The 21,686-nt window shown below is 45.3% G+C and overlaps 1 protein-coding gene across 3 annotated transcripts in view; it reads right to left on the reverse strand.

Annotated features, from left to right (window-relative positions):
- Positions 1–7,611: 7,611 nt before the first annotated feature.
- KLHL22 (kelch like family member 22) overlaps positions 7,612–21,686 on the reverse strand; it is a 59,030-nt gene continuing 44,955 nt past the window's right edge. For all 3 annotated transcript variants that reach the window (XM_088477866.1, XM_088477865.1, XM_088477867.1), the window contains exons 7-8: positions 18,477–18,710; positions 7,612–9,250 (exon numbers count right to left, since the gene is read on the reverse strand). In XM_088477866.1, the coding sequence (XP_088333992.1) occupies positions 8,873–9,250; positions 18,477–18,710 (612 nt within the window). In that variant the 3' untranslated portion in view covers positions 7,612–8,872. The remainder of the gene's footprint in view (positions 9,251–18,476; positions 18,711–21,686) is intronic.

Genomic DNA, 21,686 nt, shown 5'->3' on the forward strand with positions numbered 1-21,686 from the left:
TATTGACGGAAACAACTGTTCCTGTGTGGGTATGACGTGTGTATTGAATGCTTTGTCGCCATTTACAGGTAGCTTCAGGTTTTAGCAATAAATTACAGTGCATTAATATGTTTTCCCTTCATGAACTCCCACACTTGTAACATGTTACTCTGATAACAAACTAGTCTAGAATGTGCTAGATACAGTACTAAGCCATGCTTTCTTGGGACATTGGGCCTGATTCAGACCCGCTTGCAAGCGTAAGCGGGTCGATGGTACCCCACTGCGCATGTGCACGCCGGAGCCTGCTCCGGCGTGCTCGAGACCCGGCCAGCGACGGGCGCTCAGTCGCTACGGGTCTCGCACCAAAGCGGGGCAGCTGTCGATTGTGATTGACAGCTGCCCCGTTTTGGAGGCGGGCAGGGGGGTGGCTGGCCAAACGGAGGCGTTCCCGCAGGAACGCCTGCCGTTTGGGGACTGCCCCACTGACATCACGAGTGATGTCAGTGGGTGAGCTTCCGGCTCTATTAGAGCCGAAAGCTCACTGGGGCTTGCGGGAATGAGACCCTACCACAAGGGTCTCGTCACAAGCCCCGATGGTCGCGACCATCGCAACCATCACCTGGCCGCTCGCTAAAGCTGTGGGTGGTCACTCACAGCTTAGCGAGCGGCCAGGAGGCCGTCTTTAAAAAAAAAAAACAGGGATGCCCTGATTCAGAGTGATCACTCTCAAAGAGCGTCTGGCTCTGAATTATGCCCTTTATACAGTGGTAAAGATTTGTCCGTTAAAAAAAGCACTGGAAATGGGAATATTTTTCAATATTAACCAACTGTTCACGAAGCTTCTCTTATGCTCCAGATTGAATCCAGATTTCAGAATCAGATTGGACAGATAATCTTATAGGATGTACATAGGCAAATGCAGGGGGGGTTTCTGGTTGACTAGAAACCCCCCTCCTCAGCCCACACCATGACACAATAAAATGTTACTAGAGCTGCATGTTCTTCTCAGCATCACAAATTAAATAATCAGCACAACCTGTGTAATAAATACACCTGTGCACCAACTAGGACAGGCCTGGCTAACCTGTGGCTCTCCAGCTTTTGTAAACTACAAGTCCCAGCATGCCCTGCCACAGTTTTAACATTTCCTAATAGCAAAACCGTGGCAGGGCCTGAACTAGGAGATCTGTAAAACATGCACCGTTAGGGGTGCACTGCTATAGACCATCAACAGGGTTAATATTAAAACTGTATAATAATACACTATCCAGAGCATAAGGAGACCAATATGCACATATACAGTCAGGTCCATAAATATTGGGACATTGACAGAATTTTCAGATTTTGCCCTCTATTCACCACCACAATGGCTTTGAAATGAAACAAACAAGATGTGCTTTAACTGCAGACTTTCAGATTTAATTTGAGGGTAATTACATCCAAATCGGGTGAACGGTGTAGGAATTACAACAGTTTCAATATGTGCCTCCCACTTTTTAAGGGGCCAAAAGTAATGGGACTATCATCTCAAAAGCTATTACATGGACAGGTGTGGGCTATTCCCTCGTAATTTCATTATCAATTAAGCAGGTAAAAGGTCTGGAGTTGATTATAGGTGTGACATTTGCATTTGGAATCAGTTGCTGTCAACTCTCAATATGAGATCCAAAGAGCTGTCACTATCAGTGAAGCAAGCCATCATTAGGCTGAAAAATCAAAACAAACCCGTCAGAGAGATAGCAAAAACATTAGGTGTGGCCAAATCAACTGTTTGGAACATTCTTAAAAAGAAAGAACGCACCGGAGAGCTCAGCAACACCAAAAGACCCGGAAGACCACAGAAAACAACTGTGGTGGATGACAAAATAATTATTTCCCTGGTGAAGAAAAACCCCTTCACAACAGTTGGCCAATTCAAGAACACTCTCCAGGAGGTAGATGTATATGTGTCAAAGTCAACAATCAAGAGAAGACTTCACAAGAGTGAATATAGAGGGTTCACCACAAGATGCAAACCATTGGTGAGCCACAAAAACAGGAAGACCAGATTAGAGTTTGCCAAACAACATCTAAAAAAGCCATTACAGTTCTGGAACAACATCCTATTGACAGATGAGACAAAGATCAACTTGTACCAGAGTGATGGGAAGAGAAGAGAAGGAAAGGAACTGCTCATGATCCAAAACATACCACCTCATCAGTGAAGCATGGTGGTGGTAGTGTCATGGCGTGGGCATGTATGGCTGTCAATGGAACTGGTTCCCTTGTATTTATTGATGATGTGACTGCTGACAAAAGCAACAGAATGAATTCTGAAGTGTTTCGGGCAATATTATATGCTCATATTCAGTCAAATGCTTCAGAACTCATTGGACAGCGCTTCACAGTGCAGATGGACAATGACCCGAAGCATACTGCAAAAGCAACCAAAGAGCTTTTTAAGGCTAAAAAGTGGAATGTTATGCAATGGTCAAGTCAATTCCCTGACCTGAATCCGATTGAGCATGCATTTCACTTGATGAAGACAAAACTGAAGGGAAAATGCCCCAAGAACAAGCAGGATCTGAAGACATTTGCAGTAGAGGCCTGGCAGAGCATCACCAGGGATGAAACCCAGCGTCTGGTGATGTCTATGCGTTCCAGACTTCAGGCTGTAAATGCCTGCAAAGGATTTGCAACAAAGTATTAAAAAGTGAAAGTTAGATTTAGGATTGTTTAGTTTGTCCCATTACTTTTGGCCCCTTAAAAAGTGGGAGGCACATATAGAAACTGTTGTAATTCCTACACCGTTCACCTGATTTGGATGTAATTACCCTTAAATTAAATCTGAAAGTCTGCAGTTAAATCACATCTTGTTTGTTTCATTTCAAAGCCATTGTGGTGGTGAATAGAGGACAAAATATGAAAATTCTGTCAATGTCCCAATATTTATGGACCTGACTGTATATGTCCAGGGCAGTGCTACGTTCTTCTGCTGCTCCCCCAGACTCCCGGACTTGCTCCAATGCTCTGGAATGGTGCCTACATCTGAAATAAAAACATTCAGCTCAGACAGGATGATCCTACTTCCACATATAATGGCTTACTGTGATTGCTGGTCCTGTATATGTTGGAATTATGACACACAATATACTTTGTATGGCACATATTAAAGCTGGATAAGTGCTAATTATGTCCTCTTCATGGCCTGGCCACACTCACTCTAAAATCAAGCATTTGGAAACCCCCCTCTAGAAATCCTGCATTTGACACTGGTGTACCTAGTTTTAGGGATAAATTTACTAAGCAGCACTTTTCAAAGCCACTATGTCATCAGCGGTTTTGGCAGCTAGATTTTCAAGGTCAATAATATTAAAAGCAAAACCAGGCGTGCTTTGTATCTAACAAAAAGCTAGGCTCAGGTGTGTTTTGTATTTAATATTTGTACGGTCGTTTTTCACCAAAGTACGCAACTTACAATTTTTTCCCCCGGTAATTTATCATTAGGGGGGGTGTTCAAAGGGTGCTGAAAGAAATCCCCACATTTTTAGCCACAAATAGGGATGTTGCTGTTTTCGCCAGTTTTTTGCCGAAAATTTCCCCTTTTTTTGCCGAAAAATGTCCATTTTCGCCAACGGCAAAGAAAAACGTCAGTTTTCGACGCTAATTGAATACGGCCCTTAGTCTCTATATAGTATGGAATTCACTAGAATATTTTCTGTATTGTAAAAGAGATCTTATCTATTATTCATACAAAATAATGTTGGTATATAAAGTATTTAATAATATAGAAATTTTTTTTTAGCATGCGCTGTACAGAAATCTGTATCATAATTTATACTCTGTTTAGGGTTTATTAAAACTATTGGATTGAAAGAAAAAGCATTCAAATGTGAACTCAAACTCATATAAATGAATTGGCTCTGTAGTCCCTGCTTTATCAGTATTGTCTGGCAGACAATCTAATCATATTTTGTTTACCCTTCTGCAACGTCCAGGAGATTCGTGAATTTGTGAACCTTCGGAAGAGTAGTCGGCTTCATGTCAGTTTGGCCCTGCTCTCTCTTGATAGACTGGCGATTTGCGGCATTATGCTGGGAGTGGGTGGGGCCAAATGAAGCACCATGACTCATTATCATCACCAGTCAGCTGCAGTTGGAAAAATAGTAATCGGATGCGTTTATATTGTATATTGGCTACTAGGATGCTCTCTGTAGTGTAGAAGGATCATTGGTATAGACTCTGGGCCTGATTCAGACCCGGTCGCAAGCGCTGAGCGCTCGCAACTGGGTCGATGGTGGCCCACAGCGCATGCGCACGACGGAGCCGGCTCCTTCGTGCGCATGCGCAAGACCCGGCTAGCGACGGGCACTTCGTCGCTCCGGGTCTCGCACCAAAAAGGGCGAGCTGTCGACGTTGAGTGACAGCTCGCCCCCTTTGGTGGGCGGGTCGGGGGGGGCGGCTGCCCAAACTGAGGCGTTCCCATGAGAACGCCTGCCGTTTGGGTGCGGCCCCACTGACATCACAAGTGTTAGAGCCGAAAGCTCTCTGGGGCTTGTGATGAACGAGACCCTACCGCAAGGGTCTCGTCGCAAGCCCGATGGTCGCGACCATCATCATGGCCGCTCGCTATAGCTGTGGGTGGTCACCCACAGCTATGCGAGCAGCCGAGCTCCAAAAATAAAAAAGCCCGGCCCCGATTCAGAGCGAGCGCTCTGTCAGAGCGACCGGGTCTGAATCAGGCCCTCTGTTTTGTATGGTGGTAACTAAAATTTTCTCTGTATTATATAGCGGTCAGTAGACTGCTCTTCATTGTGTGATGGACAATATATTGTATGTTAACCACTTTAAACTACTCAGAAATTGACTTTTTTTATGATTAAATTAGGTCAAGAAGTTTATTTAAAACATACGATTTTAATAAAAAAAAATATATACGAGATAGATTTTTTATTCAGAATCAGATGACTCCACAGGATCTGAACATTTTTCTTTTTCAAAGTAGCATCCTTCACATTCAATACATTTTTTGCAGCGTTTCAACAACGATTCAAAGACTGTTTTGTGACATCACTAAGTGTGGCAGCTGTGGCATTTTTCACTTCATCATCTGTTGAGAACTTCTTTCTGCGCAGTTGTTTTTTCAGCGTCAGGAATGCCCAGAAATCACAGAGAGCTGTCCGGGCTATATGGAGGGTGTTCCAGTGCTTCAGTCAGTGCTGCCAATACAGCAGCAACAACAACATGTGGCCATATATTGTCTTGTAGCAAAAAACACTGGGGGTCATTCAGACCCACTCGGGAGCGGCAGTATGCTCGCAAGTGGGTCGATGTTCCCCACTGCGCATGCGTACGACGGAGGGAGCTCCGTCGTGCGCATGTGCGAGACCCGGCGAGCGAAGGACTTTCCATTGCTCCGGGTCTCGCACCAAAGGGGGCGTGCTGTCGATGTTGATTGACAGCACGCCCCCTTTGGTGGGCGTTCCGGGGGCGTGCCTGCCAGACGGAGGCGTTCCTATGGGATGGCCTACCGTCTCAAGCCGGCCCCACTGACATCACTAGTGATGTCAGTGGGAGTGATTTTGGCTCTGATAGAGCCAAAATCACTCCTGGCCTTGCGGTTGAGAAACCCGACAACAGGGTTTCACTCGCAAGTCCAATGGTCGCGATGGTCAAGACCATCGCGACCATCTTGTTGGACGCTCGTATATGCTGTGGGTGGTGACCCACAGCTATACGAGCGTCCAGGAGGACGCTCCATTTTAATGGAGGTGGGCCCTGATTCAGAGCGAGCGCTCTGGTCAGAGCGTCCAGCTCTGAATCAGGGCCACTGTTTCTTCAGCAAATGTGGTATTTTCTTCCTCATGGTTCCTTACAAATGGGTTTTCAGGACAATTGCATAATAGTCACCATTAATTGTCTGTGTACGGGGATCCCAGTGCTGTAGGATCATACTGTGTGCATCAAAGAACAGCAGAAGCATGACTTTCCTCGCCAAAGGAATCACACACAATTTTTTGGTCGGAGACGAATTCGTGTGTTTCCATACATTGGACTATTGTTTGGATTCCGGATCACAATCGTAAGGAAATCGGGTATCCTCTCCGACATTCGACCGGTGTTCTTGCACGATTCAACACATCGTCGCATCTGCTCTTCTGTGAGCTTTCTGGGTACCCAACTGGCACACACGTGATGCAGTTCAGTTCCTTTGTCACAATATGCTAAGCCCGTTCAAATTAGATGCCAAGTGAAGTCGAAAGTTTGCGTAAAGTTAACCTTCTGTCATTTTGCAACATCTCCGCAGCTTTGGCAATGTTGTAACCTGTAAACACGGTGGATGGTTTCCCAGAACGCGCTTCGTCGGTCACTCGCGTATTAACCTCTTTGAAGTGCTTCCACCACCGAAATAATGTTGCACCGCTAATTGTTTCTCCACCGTATGCTTGCCGTTACATTTAATGAGTTTAATTTCTGCTTCTTCCAAGTTTAACACAAAAGTCAGTCACACATCTCTGACGTAATCTGACAGACACGTCTTCCTCATCCGCCATGACAAAACGTACAAAGATCTTACACTCGCTGTGACCAAACAAAGAAGTCTACAGCAGTTCAACCGCAGGTTCAGACACATCAATCTATGGGCTTAACAATAACCAGCATAGCATTGCCACATCTACCTATGGAACAGAAAAACAGAGGCAGGCTCATTACTTTTCAATCAGCCCTCGTTTATTATATTTTTTAAAAAACACCTTATACCATAAAAATAGCAATTTTTATGGTATACTGTAGCGATTGCCATCGATGGCTGTACCATTAATGGCTGATGGTTTTAAACCATATCTAGAAAACAATGGTGTAGCCATTGATGGTTGAGTTCTGCACAAAATTGATTTTTCCAATATATCGTAAAAATTGATAGCAACGATGATCGGGACTGGTTGTGGGAAAGACGCACTACTATGTTTATACACAGTGGGGGCAGGCTGGCTTTCCCCAGTGGCTGCTCTTCTGTAGTCGCTGGGTATACACACTGGGGGCTGGCTTTCTCCAGCGGCTGTTCCTCTGTAGCCACCGGGTATACAGTGATGGGGAGAGGCACCGCTGTCAGTAGATTTCTCCGGTTGCTGCTTCTGTCTGCAGACACCGGGTATACAGTGAAAGGGCAGGCTGTATTTGCCTGTGGCTGCTTCTCTCTGCAGGCTCCAAGTATACAGTAAAGGGGGCAAGCTGGATTTTCCAGCAGCTGCTTCTCTCTGCAGGCTCCAAGTATACAGTAAAGGGGGCAAGCTGGATTTTCCAGCAGCTGCTTCTCTCTGCAGCTGCCGGTTGGCGGGTGCCACAAAGCTGCCGATCACTGTGACCAGCCCCCTCGGCGTGCACGAACGGTGTATAAGTGAACTCAGTCAGGCCCTGTAAGTGAAATACAGCAGCTAAATGTACTGTATTTTAGTAAGTTAAAGTACTGAATACCATGTGGCACAATATAACCTTATATAGTCACACATAAATGATATCAAGGCTGGATGCAACCCCAAAAATACAAATTTCAATTACCTGTGGTGTTAAACAATACATACTGTACTATTTGCATAATAACATTTTTAATCATGATATATAAAGTGCAGAATAAATAAGATATTTAGCTCAAAAGAGAAGAAAAACAATCTTTATTTAAAAATAAAACAAAAATAAACTTTGCCCTAGTGGGCTGTACAGCGATGGCAACTAAGCAGGTTCCCTACACATAGACTCCAGTTATATTGGTGGGGAACTCACAATGTGTAAATCATGTATTATTTCAGTATGTGCATTCATGTGAAAATTGCATGTATACAAATGGCAGATGAGGAGCCTAGCTGTAACAACATGGTCACCGTATTTAGGTGTCAGTATACCTATATGTTTGAGGCTGTATTATTATATGTGCGACTGCACGTATGTAGCTACTGCATGTCTAAAGGACCCCATACATGGTGTGATATAGCGGCCGATCCAACAGATTGGTACGATATCGCTGCTATATCGTACCGTATGTGGACATGATATCGGCCTGTGCGCACTCCCGTGGGGTTGTACATCGCTTCTCCAGATCTTACTGCACGTTCACTTGATCTGGGGATGTGATGTACGATCCCATGCAGCGCTATGCGGGTGGGGGAGGGGGGTGCCGGCATATCGGACAGTCGGGCAGCGGATCGCTCAGTGTGTGGGGACAGCCTATATGTCGGCCATCGGATCGTCCGTCGCGTGGGGGACTTAAGTTATATGTAGGACTGTTAAACTGCATGCATCAATTATATGAATGCAAACACTTTTGCAATTATGTGTTGCTCTGCACATCTATAGCACTCAGGCTGTGTGTGTGACAGCTACAAGAGGTAATCTGTGTGGGGTTAGTATAGGCACACATTTCCTAAAGACATTTTACCACTGCCATGCACTCTGCAACAAAAAGGCCACTTGTCTGTAACTCCAGAAAGGTAAATCAATGAACATTGCATTTCCTTGTTTGCATTTGGCACTTTTTTCTTAAACATTATGCAAGAGCTTCTTGTTCTCAAGGTCAGAGTAAAAGGTGTAAGAATCGGTCCTCAGGGGGTGGCTTTGCAACATGGAGTTGAGAATATGGCACTCCATGCAGAGAAAAACAAGAAAGCATGTATGTGGGAAAACAGCACTGTACTCATGTAACAGAAGTTTTGTTCAATTATCGGTACAGTAAAATAAGACCAATCAGATTCTCCACAACGTGAATGATTTACATAATCAACAAAAAGTATGGAGGGAGGCAACAAAGTAGGGTAAGAAAAACTCATAAAAGGCAGGCATGAAGATTGCACTTATCTTGTACACAGTGGCAGGATGCACTGATCACATGCTCAGAAACCAGTGTTACAAGGAGATGTCAGTCTTCCCCAGAATTGTCCAAGTCCTCCCAGTCTGACACACTGATAGCTTCAGATGTATTGTCAGGTGGATGCTGCATGTACTGCATGTACATCTCCTGCGTCCAGACATCGGCATCGATGAGTACAGATCTGGGGAGAGTCAGGACACAGGCTGCCATGCCAGAAATATTATCCTCTAGCTGAGGTCCTTCCTCCCATAAGTCCTTTTCTGCATTGTATATATGTACATAATCCATGCGCTCTCCTTTGTTGTGTGATCTGCCTCCTAGGACATACATTTTGTTGTCTACAACAGCAATGCCAGGCTCTCCATGCCCTGCAGGAGCAGGGCTCATTAGCGACCACTGGTCTGTCTTTGGGCTATAGCAAGCCACCTAGAGGATGGGTATATAGGATATATATAATACAATCATTTCAAGAGAAAGACATGGTTATTATGTGTAATGAAAATATTCGAACTGTAGTTTGGTAATATAACAAAAGTTTCTGTAGGTTTGGGTCTTTCTGACCTTAGGTTCTATTATATAGCTGCTCAATTAGTCCATTTGTCTGACTGGGTATCTGGCACCGTCGGTTCGACGTTGCTGGTTTTTTTGGCTGAACGGGTTGGATCTTTCCTTACTCCTTTATTATTTTTCCTCTCTGGTATGTCTACTCCTGGATTGCCCCCTTTACTTCGTCAGGCTTTGTTAGTCTGGCGTTATGCTCATACCCTTTTTGACTGGTCTGATGTGGATGCTGATTCTCCTTTATGGTTTAACAGCTCATATCCTGAACTATTTAAGCTGTCTTCAGAAGGGTGTTATTACTTTAGTTCAATTGTATGATAATGGGAGCTTTAAATAATTTCAGCAACTACAAGTTGAGTTTAATATTCCTGATACAGTCTTTTTTAGATATTTGCAGTTGAGACATGCTGCACAGTCACAGTTTGTCTGTACTACTCCTAAATTTTCTCTGTCCTCTGTTAAGTCTTTGGTATCTGCTTTAGGTTCCAGGGGTAGAGTGTCTTTTGTCTATGCCGCTCTCAATGATGAACTGTTTCCAGAATTGTTTACTCCCCTTAAACTGAAATGGGAAACAGATATCGGTTCCATCACTGATGAACACTGGCTACAAATGTTAGGCTCTATTAAATACACTACTCCGTGTGTTAGATATCAACAGGTACACTTTTATGTTTTGCATAGAGTATATCGCACACCTGTCTTTTTTGCATTGTGCTGGTCTTAGAGAGGACTCTCTCTGTCCTAGATGTCGGGAAGACAATGCTGGTTTCTGGCATTTACGGTGGGATTGCCCATTAGTACATGTATTCTGGGAACAAGTTTGGAGGGATCTTCTAATCACAGACCCCTCTCCCTGCCGAGCTTCAGTCCTGAAATTTGCTTATTCGGCTTGGATTTTGAGGAAACGCATTCCTTAGTTCTGTACCGTTATAGTACAGGTTGAGTCTCCGATATCCAAAATGCTTGGGACCAGGGGTATTTTGGATAACGGAATATTCTGTATTTTGGAATATTTGCATATCATAATGAAATATCTTGGGAATGGGAACCAAATATACACACAGAATGCATTTATGTGTTATATACACCTTATACACACAGCCTGCAGGTAATTTTATACAATATATTCAATAATTTTGTGATTCAAACAAAGTTTGTGTACATACATAAAATTCAGTTATGTTTCATATACACCCTATGCACACAGCCTGAAGGTAATTTTATACAATATGTTTAATAATTTGTGCCTTAGACAAAGTTTGTGTACATTGAGCCATCAGAAATCAATGGTTTCATTATCTCAGTCATGCCAAAAAAATTCCGTATTTCGGAATATTCCGTATTTTGGAATAGTTGGATATGGGAGACTCAACCTGTATGTGTTTATCTACACTTGCCAAGGTAATCGTGGCTCGTACGTGGTTTACAGCTGATCCCCCTGAGCTGCTTAAATGGAGAATGATGGTAAATGATGTGGTTAAACATGAAAACCATATGTTTAAATCTCGAAATACTATGTCTAAATTCCATGATAAGTGGGATAGATGGTGTCATTCGCGGCTGGGTAGAACTATTGGTGGTGATGTAGCTACATAAATGTATTTTGTCGCGGTTGGGATGTGCTTGAATGGGTCTGAGTTATAGTTGGCACCACGCTTATGTATTTAATACCTTAACTGTTGATGTAGTATATCTATTTCTACTTCAGGGTCCATAGGGTATCCACAGGATACCTTGGGGTATAGGTGTGACGTCAGTCATCGGGCACCAAAGAGTTAAGCTTTCAGCCTCCCAGGAGGCACTAGGTCCCCCTCCTATACCCCGCCCCCGAGCCAAGGCATCTCAGTTTCGTTTGGTGCCCGGCCGTAGTCGGAGGCACCTGCTAGAGGGGGGCTTAGAAGAGCCCCTGAAGTTTTTTTTTCATGCAGCTGTGGCTGCACATCTGGATGAACAGCATGGACAGTCAGTCCTGACGTCCATGCTGTCTTCCCTACACCCCGCCGGTACCAGAACGCCGGTACTGATCCGGGGATGCTGGTGGACATCTGGGGTCACAGCTAGCGGTGACCCCAGATGTTCCGGACCATGGCCGGATTCAAGGGGGACAGAGGTAAGCAGCGGGGTCCCCCGGGGGGTCCCCGCTGATCACATGGTCCTAAGTCCCCAGGCAGGGGGCTCCCTGGGGACTGGCTGCAGCATGGAGCCAGGCGACCAACCTGCGCTTCCACTACCCCCTGGCCCTGTGTCAGCGCTCCTCCCCCAGGCCAGCCTTCTCTCTGCTCCTCGGTGGCCATCTTTTATGAAGCATGGTGAGCGCTGCTGGAAGCCTGCATTGGAAGCATCGTGGTCTGGGTCCCCCCGCATACCTCTCCTCCGCTGTGGTCAGGTCTGTGTATGCAGCGCTGTGTCCTACCAGGCCCTGTGTCTGTGTAGTTGAGTGATCAGCGCTGTTAGTGCAGGAATTGTTATTTCTCTGCATTGTATGTGACTGTGCTAGCGCTGCTGCCTGTAACTTTTTTTCTAAACTGTCAGCTTTATACTGTCCCTGTTTTTTCTGCTAAGCCCTTGCGGTGCGGTGCTGCAGGGTGGTCTCTCGCCTCTTAAATATATAATTGGTGAGAGGGGTCACATACGTGGTGCCATCATGTCTGAAAGTGATTTTCCCCTCCGGCTACAGTGTACTACGTGTAAAGTACCGTTAGCGGAGGGGGAGGGTAGCGCGGAGGTCCTCTGCCGGCAGTGTTTGTTTATGGCGCGGCCTCTTACGGTTACTGCACCGGTACAGGAGCCGCCCTGGGCTTGTTTCGCTCAAGTGCTTACAGCCTTAGTGGGCCAGTTAGCTCCGCAGCCCGCGTTTACACCGATGGGTTTGTCCCAGCAGTCAGTGGTGTCGTCACCCATGCAGGGTTTCCCACGACAATTGGTGGTACCCCACAGTCTCCCTATTTCCCCGCTCCCGGTTTCTCAGGAGCCAGCGTGGGTTAACTCCCTGACGAGTTCTGTACAGCACTTGTCGGATGTGTTGCAAGGGAAGTCTGTGATGCGACCGCATAAATGGCTGGTGGCATCTCTGTCGGCTCCTTATGAGGATGACGAGGGGACGTCTGATGATGGGGAGATTCTGGATCCTTACGATCAGGAACCTCTCCATGCTAAGGACGCTGATGCTAAGTCCAAAGTATATATTCCTGGACTTATTCGGGCGGTCCGCACAGCCTTGGTGATTGAGGACGAAGTTCCCCCAGTGGCTAAATCTAAGTATGCCTTTTTCAAAGATGTGAAGGGCGATGCCACAGTCTTTCCTCTTTCGGGTCAGTTGGTGGACCATTTAGAGGAGGCGTGGAAACAGCCTGGCAAAAGATACCAGCCGCAGAGACGCCTGGCGGTGGCTTATCCGTTCGCGGATAATTATTTTGCAAAGTGGGAATCCCCTCCACAGGTGGATTCTCACGTGACCCGTCTTGTCCGTAGTGCCACATTGCCGATGCCATCCATGTCCTCCCTTAAGGATGCTACGGACCGCAAGGTGGAGATCTGCCTGAAGTCCGCTTATTCCCTTGCGGGGGGGGGCAGCACGGCCGGCTATGGCCATTTGCTGGGTTGCCAGAGCGATGGAGCGCTGGGCGGATTCATTAGAGGCTTCTTTTGATTCCGACTGTCCGGCCGAACAGGCGGAGTTGATTGGCAATCTCCGTGATTCGGCCACCTACATCAACGAGGTGGCCCTAGACAATAGTACTCTGGTGTCTAGGATTTCTTCAGCAGCGGTAGCTGCTCGTCGCACCTTGTGGCTGCGATCCTGGAAGGCGGACGCAGATTCCAAAAAGGGTCTGGAGGCGTTGCCGTTTACCGGAGAAGTTCTCTTCGGTCCGGATCTGGATAAGATTGTGGCCACGCTGGCGGCAGCCAAATCGGCTTGTCTCCCGTCGGCCGCTGCTCCTTCTGGTTCTGGACCATCGTCCTTTCGGTCATCTAGGGCCCAGGGCAGGCCCAAACCACAGTCGTTTCCTCGACAGGCTGGCCCTAAGAAATCGGTCAAGCCCCGGAAGCAGACATGGGGTACCAGACGTCCGGCCCCCAAGCCAGATGACAAGCCTGCGGCCTGACGGTCCAGGCCTCCCTTTGGGGGATCCCAGGGTGGGAGGCCGCCTGCTGCAGTTCGCCCAGTGTTGGTCGACCACTACGACAGACACTTGGGTTCTGGAGGTGGTCTCCCACGGGTACGCCCTCTCCTTCCGGCACAGACCCCCGGCTCGATTCTTCACCACGGGTCTACCATCAGACCGGAACAAGGCTACGGAGCTGCGGAAGGTATTGCACACTATGCTCCAGGCTGGAGTTATAGTGCCTGTTCCATTCTCCCAGAGGGGCCAGGGTTTCTATTCAAATCTTTTTTTGGTACAGAAACCCAATGGGTCGTATCGTCCGATTCTCAACCTCAAAGCACTCAACAGGTCTTTGCGGGTACCGAAGTTTCGGATGGAGACCCTACGGTCCATCATTCTGGCGCTGGAACCTGGGGACTACATGGTGTCATTGGACATACAGGACGCTTACCTGCATGTCCCTATTCTTTTGTGCCATCAACAGTTCCTCAGGTTTGCAATCCGCAGCAACCACTTCCAGTTTCGGGCGTTACCTTTTGGCCTGGCGACAGCACCACGGGTTTTCACCAAGGTGATGGCGGTCATGGCGGCTTCTCTGCGGCTGCAGGGAGTCCGCATGTTGCTGTACTTGGACGACCTGTTATTGGTGGCAGGATCTCAAGAGCTCCTGTTACGCCACTTGGACCTGACCATTGCACTGCTGCAACGGCACGGCTGGCTAATCAACTGGCAGAAGTCCACTCTAATCCTGTCTCGGAGGATTCTGCATCTTGGAGCCTTATTGGACTCGGGACAGCAAAGGATCTTCGTGACGGAGGACAAGATCTCTGCTTTACAGTCAAGGGTGCGCAGTTGTCTGCACAGCCGCCGGGTGTCCCTACACTCGGCGATGAGGTTACTGGGCTCCATGGTGTCGGTGTTCGACATGGTGGAATACGCCCAGTTTCACTCCAGACCTCTGCAGCACCTGATCCTGTCCAAGTGGAACGGGCTGCCTCAGTCTCTGAAGTCCCAGACGATTTGCTCACCCCGGAAGTTCGCCTGTCCCTTGCATGGTGGTTACAGACGACCCACCTCAACAAGGGACGTCCGTTCTGGGTTCCAAATTGGGTCCTGTTGACAACGGACGCCAGTCTTCGGGGCTGGGGATCGGTTTTGGGTCCACACTTGTAACAGGGCAGGTGGACGCCGACAGAAGTGGAGCTTCCCATAAATATCTTGGAAATCTGTGCGGTCTTCAATGCTCTCCAGCAGGCACATCGGTTTCTATAGGGGCACCCGGTACAGGTCCAGTCGGACAACGCTACCACCGTGGCCTACATAAACAGGCAAGGAGAAACCTGCAGTCGGGCGGCTCTTGTAGAGGTCTCTCGGATCCTGGTTTGGGCAGGGCGCAATCTTCCGGCCATATCAGCGGTCTTCATCCCGGGAGTGCTAAATTGGGAAGCGGACTTTCTAAGTCGCCAGGACGTTCATCCGGGGGAATGGTCCCTGCACCCGGACGTTTTTCAACTGCTGGTGGACAGGTGGGGTCTTCCAGAGATCGACCTCATGGCGTCCCGGCACACCAACAAGTTGCCGGTGTACGGGTCTCGCACAAGAGACGAAGGGGCGTCTCTGGTGGATGCTCTGTCCGTCCGGTGGACGTTCCGGTTCGCATACCTGTTCCCTCCGGTCTCCCTTCTTCCACGGGTAATCCGGAAATTCAAACAGGAAGGAGGGACGCTCCTGTTGATAGCTCCCGCGTGGCCCAGACGGCACTGGTTCTCAGGCCTTCAGGGTCTGTCCGTGGTCAGTCCACTGCGGTTGCCGCTACGACCGGACCTTCTGTCTCAGGGTCCTTGTCTTCACCCGGACCTGACTCGGCTGTCTTTGACGGCGTGGCTGTTGAGACGGCCATGCTGAGGTCCCGGGGGTTTTCCAGCTCTGTGGTGCGTACCATGTTGCGAGCTCGGAAACCGTCTTCCGCGAGGATATACCATCGCGTGTGGCATACGTTCTTCCAGTGGTGTCGACCGAGAGGTTATGCATCGCGGGAGTTTCGTCTGTCTCGGATTCTCGCCTTCCTACAAGCGGGACTAGATCATGGGCTTCGCCTTGCTTCTTTGAAGGTACAGGTTTCGGCCCTGTCTGTCTGGTTTCACCGTAGGATTGCTACAATCCCGGATGTGCGCACCTTTATGCAAGGTGTTGTCCGCATTCAGCCACCCTTTGTTCCACCTGTGGCGCCTTGGGATTTGGCTGTGGTCCTGAGGGCTCTCCAAGGACCGCCGTTTGAACCACTGGGCTCAGTGGATCTTAAATGGCTAACAGCTAAGACTGTTTTCCTTCTGGCTATTGCTTCGGCCAGACGTGTTTCTGAGTTAGGGGCTCTTTCTTGTAGACCCCCTTTCTTGGTTTTTCATGGGAACAGGGCAGTGCTCCGCACTCGGCCCGACTTTCTTCCCAAAGTTGTTTCCCAGTTTCATGTTAACGAGGAAATCGTTGTTCCGGCCTTTAACTCACCGGGTCTTTCCGTGGGTGAGGCCTCTTTGGATGTTGTGCGGGCCTTAAGGACTTATGTTGACCGCACTTCTTCGTTTAGGAAGTCGGACGCTTTGTTTGTCCTCTATGGCTTCCGTAAAAAGGGTTGGCCTGCTTCAAAGCAAACTTTGGCAGCCTGGATCCGTATGGCTATTTCTGAAGCTTATCTTCATGAAGGCCTGCCGGTTCCTCCTTCTGTGAAGGCTCATTCCACTAGGTCTGTGGGTCCTTCGTGGGCAGCTCGACGTGGTGCCTCTGCAGTCCAGATCTGCAAGGCTGCTACGTGGTCCTCTGTCCATACCTTCGTGAGGTATTACAGGTTTGACACCTTCGCCTCTCAGGATGCTTCCTTCGGGCGGCGGATTCTCCTTTCTGCACAGGAGCGTCCCCACCCTTAAAGGATACTGCTTTGGGACATCCCCAAGGTATCCTGTGGATACCCTATGGGCCCTGAAGTAGAAAATATGAGATATGGTAAGAACTTACCCTTGTTATCTCTATTTCTACGAAGTCCATAGGGTTCCACAGGACTCCCGCCCTGTCGCACCTGTGCTGCAGATGGGCTTTGCTCTGGTCACCGGTTTTCCGTCTCCCTCTGGTGAGAATGTGATTCTTGTATGTGTCCAGATCTTTGTTCTCTCTCTCCCTTCTCCTCCTCCGGCCTATGGCTTGGTAACTAACTGAGATGCCTTGGCTCGGGGGCGGGATATAGGAGGGGGACCTAGTGCATCCTGGGAGGCTGAAAGCTTAACTCTTTGGTGCCCGATGACTGACGTCACACCTATACCCCAAGGTATCCTGTGGAACCCTATGGACTTCGTAGAAATAGAGATAACAAGGGTAAGTTCTTACCATATCTCATATTATATCTCTTTTTGGAGATTCTATATTTTATATGTTATATCTTTGTCGAATTGTGTATAATGTCTACTTAACAGGTGTATTTATTACTTGTAGACACTAAAGTGATAATATGAGAGACAGCTTTCATATGCTCTCATATGTTTTCTCTTTTCTATTTATATACATGTTTTGATAAGTGTATATCTGATGACTTTGTTTTGTTTGTATTTGTATTTTTGTTAATTTGAAAACCAAAATGTTTCAATAAAGAATACCTGATTTAAAAAAAAGAACTGTAGTGTCGAATCTCCATGTTTTATATTACATGAGGAAAACAATTAAACGTATTAAAAATATATTTCAAAGGCGGGTAAGACGTGAGGCTGAAAGTCACTTGATCAATTTTGTGCCATTTACTCATGAGTGGGCCGTTCTGGGCATTTTTCCGCAGGGACAGAGACTTACCCCGGGCAGTAGGAAATTATTACTTGTTATAAGTGCAGCAGCAAAAAAAGACCATTGGATACACCCAAACCCTATCAATTTTCAATTGTCCATGGAGAAATTAACCTTTATTTTTTCGAATGGACTGTGTAAGACGATGTTTGAAAAAGAAAAAAAAGGTTTCTTCATTCTTTGACACTTGGGAAAGTTTTATTGCAACTTTGCTAACTTCAACATAAACCCAGATTTATCATAGCATGCGTCTGACCCAGTGGTATGAAATTAGAATTCTTTTGGGTGATCTTCCTATTATATTGCCTGGTGGGTGAACGCTGGACATTCTCTTTCATTTTTAACTTATTATTATTTTTTTTTCTCCATTTGCGTCTGTCATAGATGTTCATATTTAAGTTTATGTTTATATACATTCCAAGCTATATGAACGCTTGTTTAATGTAAAGGCCCATTGATATGTGCTGGAAGGTGTTTATTGTATACTATTCAACACTGCATGTACTCTTTTCCTTTTCTATGTTTATGTCTTGCTAATTTATTTCTGGTGTTTTGGCTTCAATAAATTCATTAAAAAAATAATATATATATATATATATATATATATATATATATATATATATTTTTTTTTTTTTTTTTTTTCAAGATCCTGCTAACAAACTCTGTATCTGTACCAATAAGCTGACAGGGCACAAAATGTGGTCTGGTCACAAAGGTCAAGAAAAAGATAAATCTAAGCATGTTTTTAATGCTAGCAAAAATTCATGCTAAATCGCTAATTTTTATTTTTTGTTAAAACACCATTGTAGTTTTCATTCTAGCACCCTGCACCTGTCACAGCCCGTGTAGTTCCTCTTTCCTGCCTGGGGTGTCACTCTCTGCTCTGGTGCTTCTAGCAGTTTGTGTGCTAGAAGGACCAGAACAGAGAGCGACACCCAAGGCAGGAACAAGAAACTGCACAGCTATTAACAGTTGCAGGGTACTAGACTGAACACTACATTGTAGGTATTCCCGATTCATATATCCACTGTAAACACTAAATAAAAGATGCTTTCTGAAAACGCAGAACACATTTGAAAAGCATCAGTGGGTACGAACCTTTCTAGTTTTACATCTCAGCAGCAGTGACTGTCAAGAGAACATAATCACTCTCTTATTTTTACCTCCAAGATATCTTGTCGGAAGCCCTCATCATCATTGCTTCCTCCTATGACATAAAGTTTTTCCAGAAATGCCACCATACCATGCCAAGCTCTTCTCACTGGCCCCAAGGCTACATGTGTCCACTCATCCTTCTCCGGGTCATAACAGCTAGTCTCTTTCAGATATGTATTTCCCCTTCTTCCACAAGAAATGTAAATGTTACCATCCAAAGCCGATCCGGCATGTGCATGTACCTGCAGATGTATTGTAGTAGTTAATATATTATCTAAAATACAAAAATATAATACAGCCCTTTTTTTCTCCATAGAATGCTTAGGTACCCGTTATCTCCCTAGCTCCTGAACTAGCACAATGCTTCTCATTAGCAAAAGGTTTCCGGTAGAGTTAATTGATTGCATCATCTGCACTTGATAAATCCATCATCTACACATTAAAAAAAAAAAAAAAAATTATATATATATATATATATATATATATATATATACACGCACACTTCCACACACAGTATATATATATATATATTACTGACATAAGAACACTATGTGAAGAATAACAAATCAGATACTCACAGAAGTTAAAAATACAATATTTAGTTTGACAATTGCCATTAAACAGTTGATTAAATTGCTACATTTAAAAATTAAATGTGCTGATTTTTGAAAGAAAATGACTCTGCTCTGGATCAACAAAAGATATGTACAGTATAGAAGATGCGGTTCTTGTTCTCCTCTCTAAGGAGTGGGTTCTGTTAGGCTTAGTTACAGCAAATCTACTCCTGAGTAATTCTTAAATGAACCCTTTTGGAATAGGATGCATATAATTAAATCTCAAATTCAAGTCTATATTGGTATTGGCAGGGCCGAAACTAGGATTTTTGTCACTCGGGGCAAGACAGTAATTTGGCACCCCTCCCCAAGTAACTACATTAAAAAAGTTGATACAAACAGTTATTTACATTATAAAAGTAATCATCTGAAGAGTTGGAAGGACAATATTCCGTACTCACAATTCCACAGGATGAAACGTAATTGTAATAATCCAACTATGTGTGATCAACAGATCCAAATATACCAATAAAGATTTCAAAACAAAGAATACCCGGAAGAAATAATTGGGAGAGCAATTAAAAAAACTACAAATCTGGTGAGGTCCGAATTACTAATATATAAACAGAAGGAGAAAGAAGAAAATAAGATAATCCCCTTCATCACCACCTATAGTGGACAGGAAAAAAAGATAAGGGCGACACTTTCAAAACATTGGAACATCTTGCTGTTGGACCCTATTTTAAAGGACGTGATTCCACCAAAGCCACCCACTGTGTTCAGGAAAGCAAAAAGCCTTAAAGACTCTTTAGCACCAAGTCTCCTGAGAAGTGACATAACAGAACCCATTAGAACAATACCAAAATGTGTTGGATGTTACAAATGTGGTCGATGCAATATCTGTAAATTTTTGAATCCACAAAGGAAGAGCTTTAAGAATCATGATAACTCGAAGGAATATAAAATAAAGGAATTCATGAACTGTAATTCTACATCAGTGATCTACCTGCTAGAGTGTTCATGTGGTACTAAATATGTGGGAAAAACAAAGAGGCCCCTCAAGTTAAGGATGCAGGAACATGTGAGGAATATTAAGAATAAAGTAGAAAATCACATGGTCTCAAGACATTTTAATACACACCATGGATCCAGCCCAGAAGAACTGTCCTTTAAAGCAATAGAACATGTAACCATGGGAGTGAGAGGGGGAGATCTGGGCAAAAAACTTGCTCAACGTGAAATGTTCTGGATCTTCGAACTAAACACTTTATTTCCCATGGGGTTTAACGATAACTATGAAATAGCTCCTTTTATATGACTTAAGATACAATGATAGCGGTATAATACACGTTATCATGTACCAAGGCGATTAAAGACAACTTTATAGATACAAAAAAGGAAGTGAAAGTTTGGACTACAGCATTATTATTAAAACATTGTTCTTGTTTATTTATGATATGGAGGGTGATGAAGCCGAAATGCGATTGATTACAGGTCCTCGTGGAGCAAAGTCCATAAATCTATGCATAAGTGAACACATACCTACAACCATACCAACATGTCAATGCCCAATCTCGCCTGATCTTGAAGCGAAGCATGATTGGGCCTGGTCAGCACTTGGATGGGGGACCTCCTAGGAAGACCAGGTGTTGTAGTAAAATTGTGAATGGGAATAAAATGGCATATAGAATATGATATGGCTCCGAGTCTTGTTTTACAATTTTGCACCGGCATCAGTCACCTTTCCATTTAATATGTAATCTTTATGAATATAAATCTATTATTTAGTTGGTATCCATAGACTATTGTCTTTTTGTATAGTTCACTTTCTGCATTGACAATCAGGGAATGGAGTCTCTGATTAAATAGTTCATCATATTTGTGTCTGCCTTAATTTTCTCCTCTTTTTCAGGATACGTGTTAATGGTCAATAAAGACGTTCAGCATCCTAGAATATGAATGCTAATTTCTCCCCCTTCTTTATTAAATGGCACTGGACATAGCATTTAGGAACTACAAAGATGGCTGCCACATGTCATGAAAGAACTACCAAGATGGCCGCCGTCCCTATCCGAAGTAATATAATGATCCATAAATATTGGAAGAACAGTGATGGAATACAAACAGTCAAGAAAAGATATTGAACATCTTATGTTAAGAATGGCAAACCTCTGTTTTCCGAGTGACCCCGATTGGTGTTTGACATAGCACTCAAAACCACAAAGATGACTGCTACAAGTGGTAAAAGAACTACAAAAATGGCCGCCGGCTACATGTAAAAGAACTACAAAAATGGCCGCTGGCTTAATGTAAAAGAACTACAAAAATGGCCGCCGCCCTCATCTAAAACGACCTCGTGGCCTACTAATACAAACACATGCGAGCGATACATCCTCCGGTGGGGACCTGGAGATGAAAAAAATAACATCTTAGTAGCTATATAGTGGTGATGTAATATGGGGACTGGTAGTCACTTAACCAATACTATATGGAACAGGAAGTGACACGGTGCGCTCATCCTGTGTTTTCCCTGCGTTCCACCTAGACTGGCATTATGCTAAACCAATGCCAGCCTGCGCACCACAAGACCGGAAATGACGGGGTGCGCCTCACATGCGTTCCACTTGGACAGAACTATAAACATGAAGCAGAAAAACATTGATT

This window comes from Taudactylus pleione, unplaced genomic scaffold (assembly GCF_031769625.1).
Source record: "Taudactylus pleione unplaced genomic scaffold, aTauple2 ptg000205l, whole genome shotgun sequence".
NCBI classification, from domain to species: domain Eukaryota; kingdom Metazoa; phylum Chordata; class Amphibia; order Anura; family Myobatrachidae; genus Taudactylus; species Taudactylus pleione.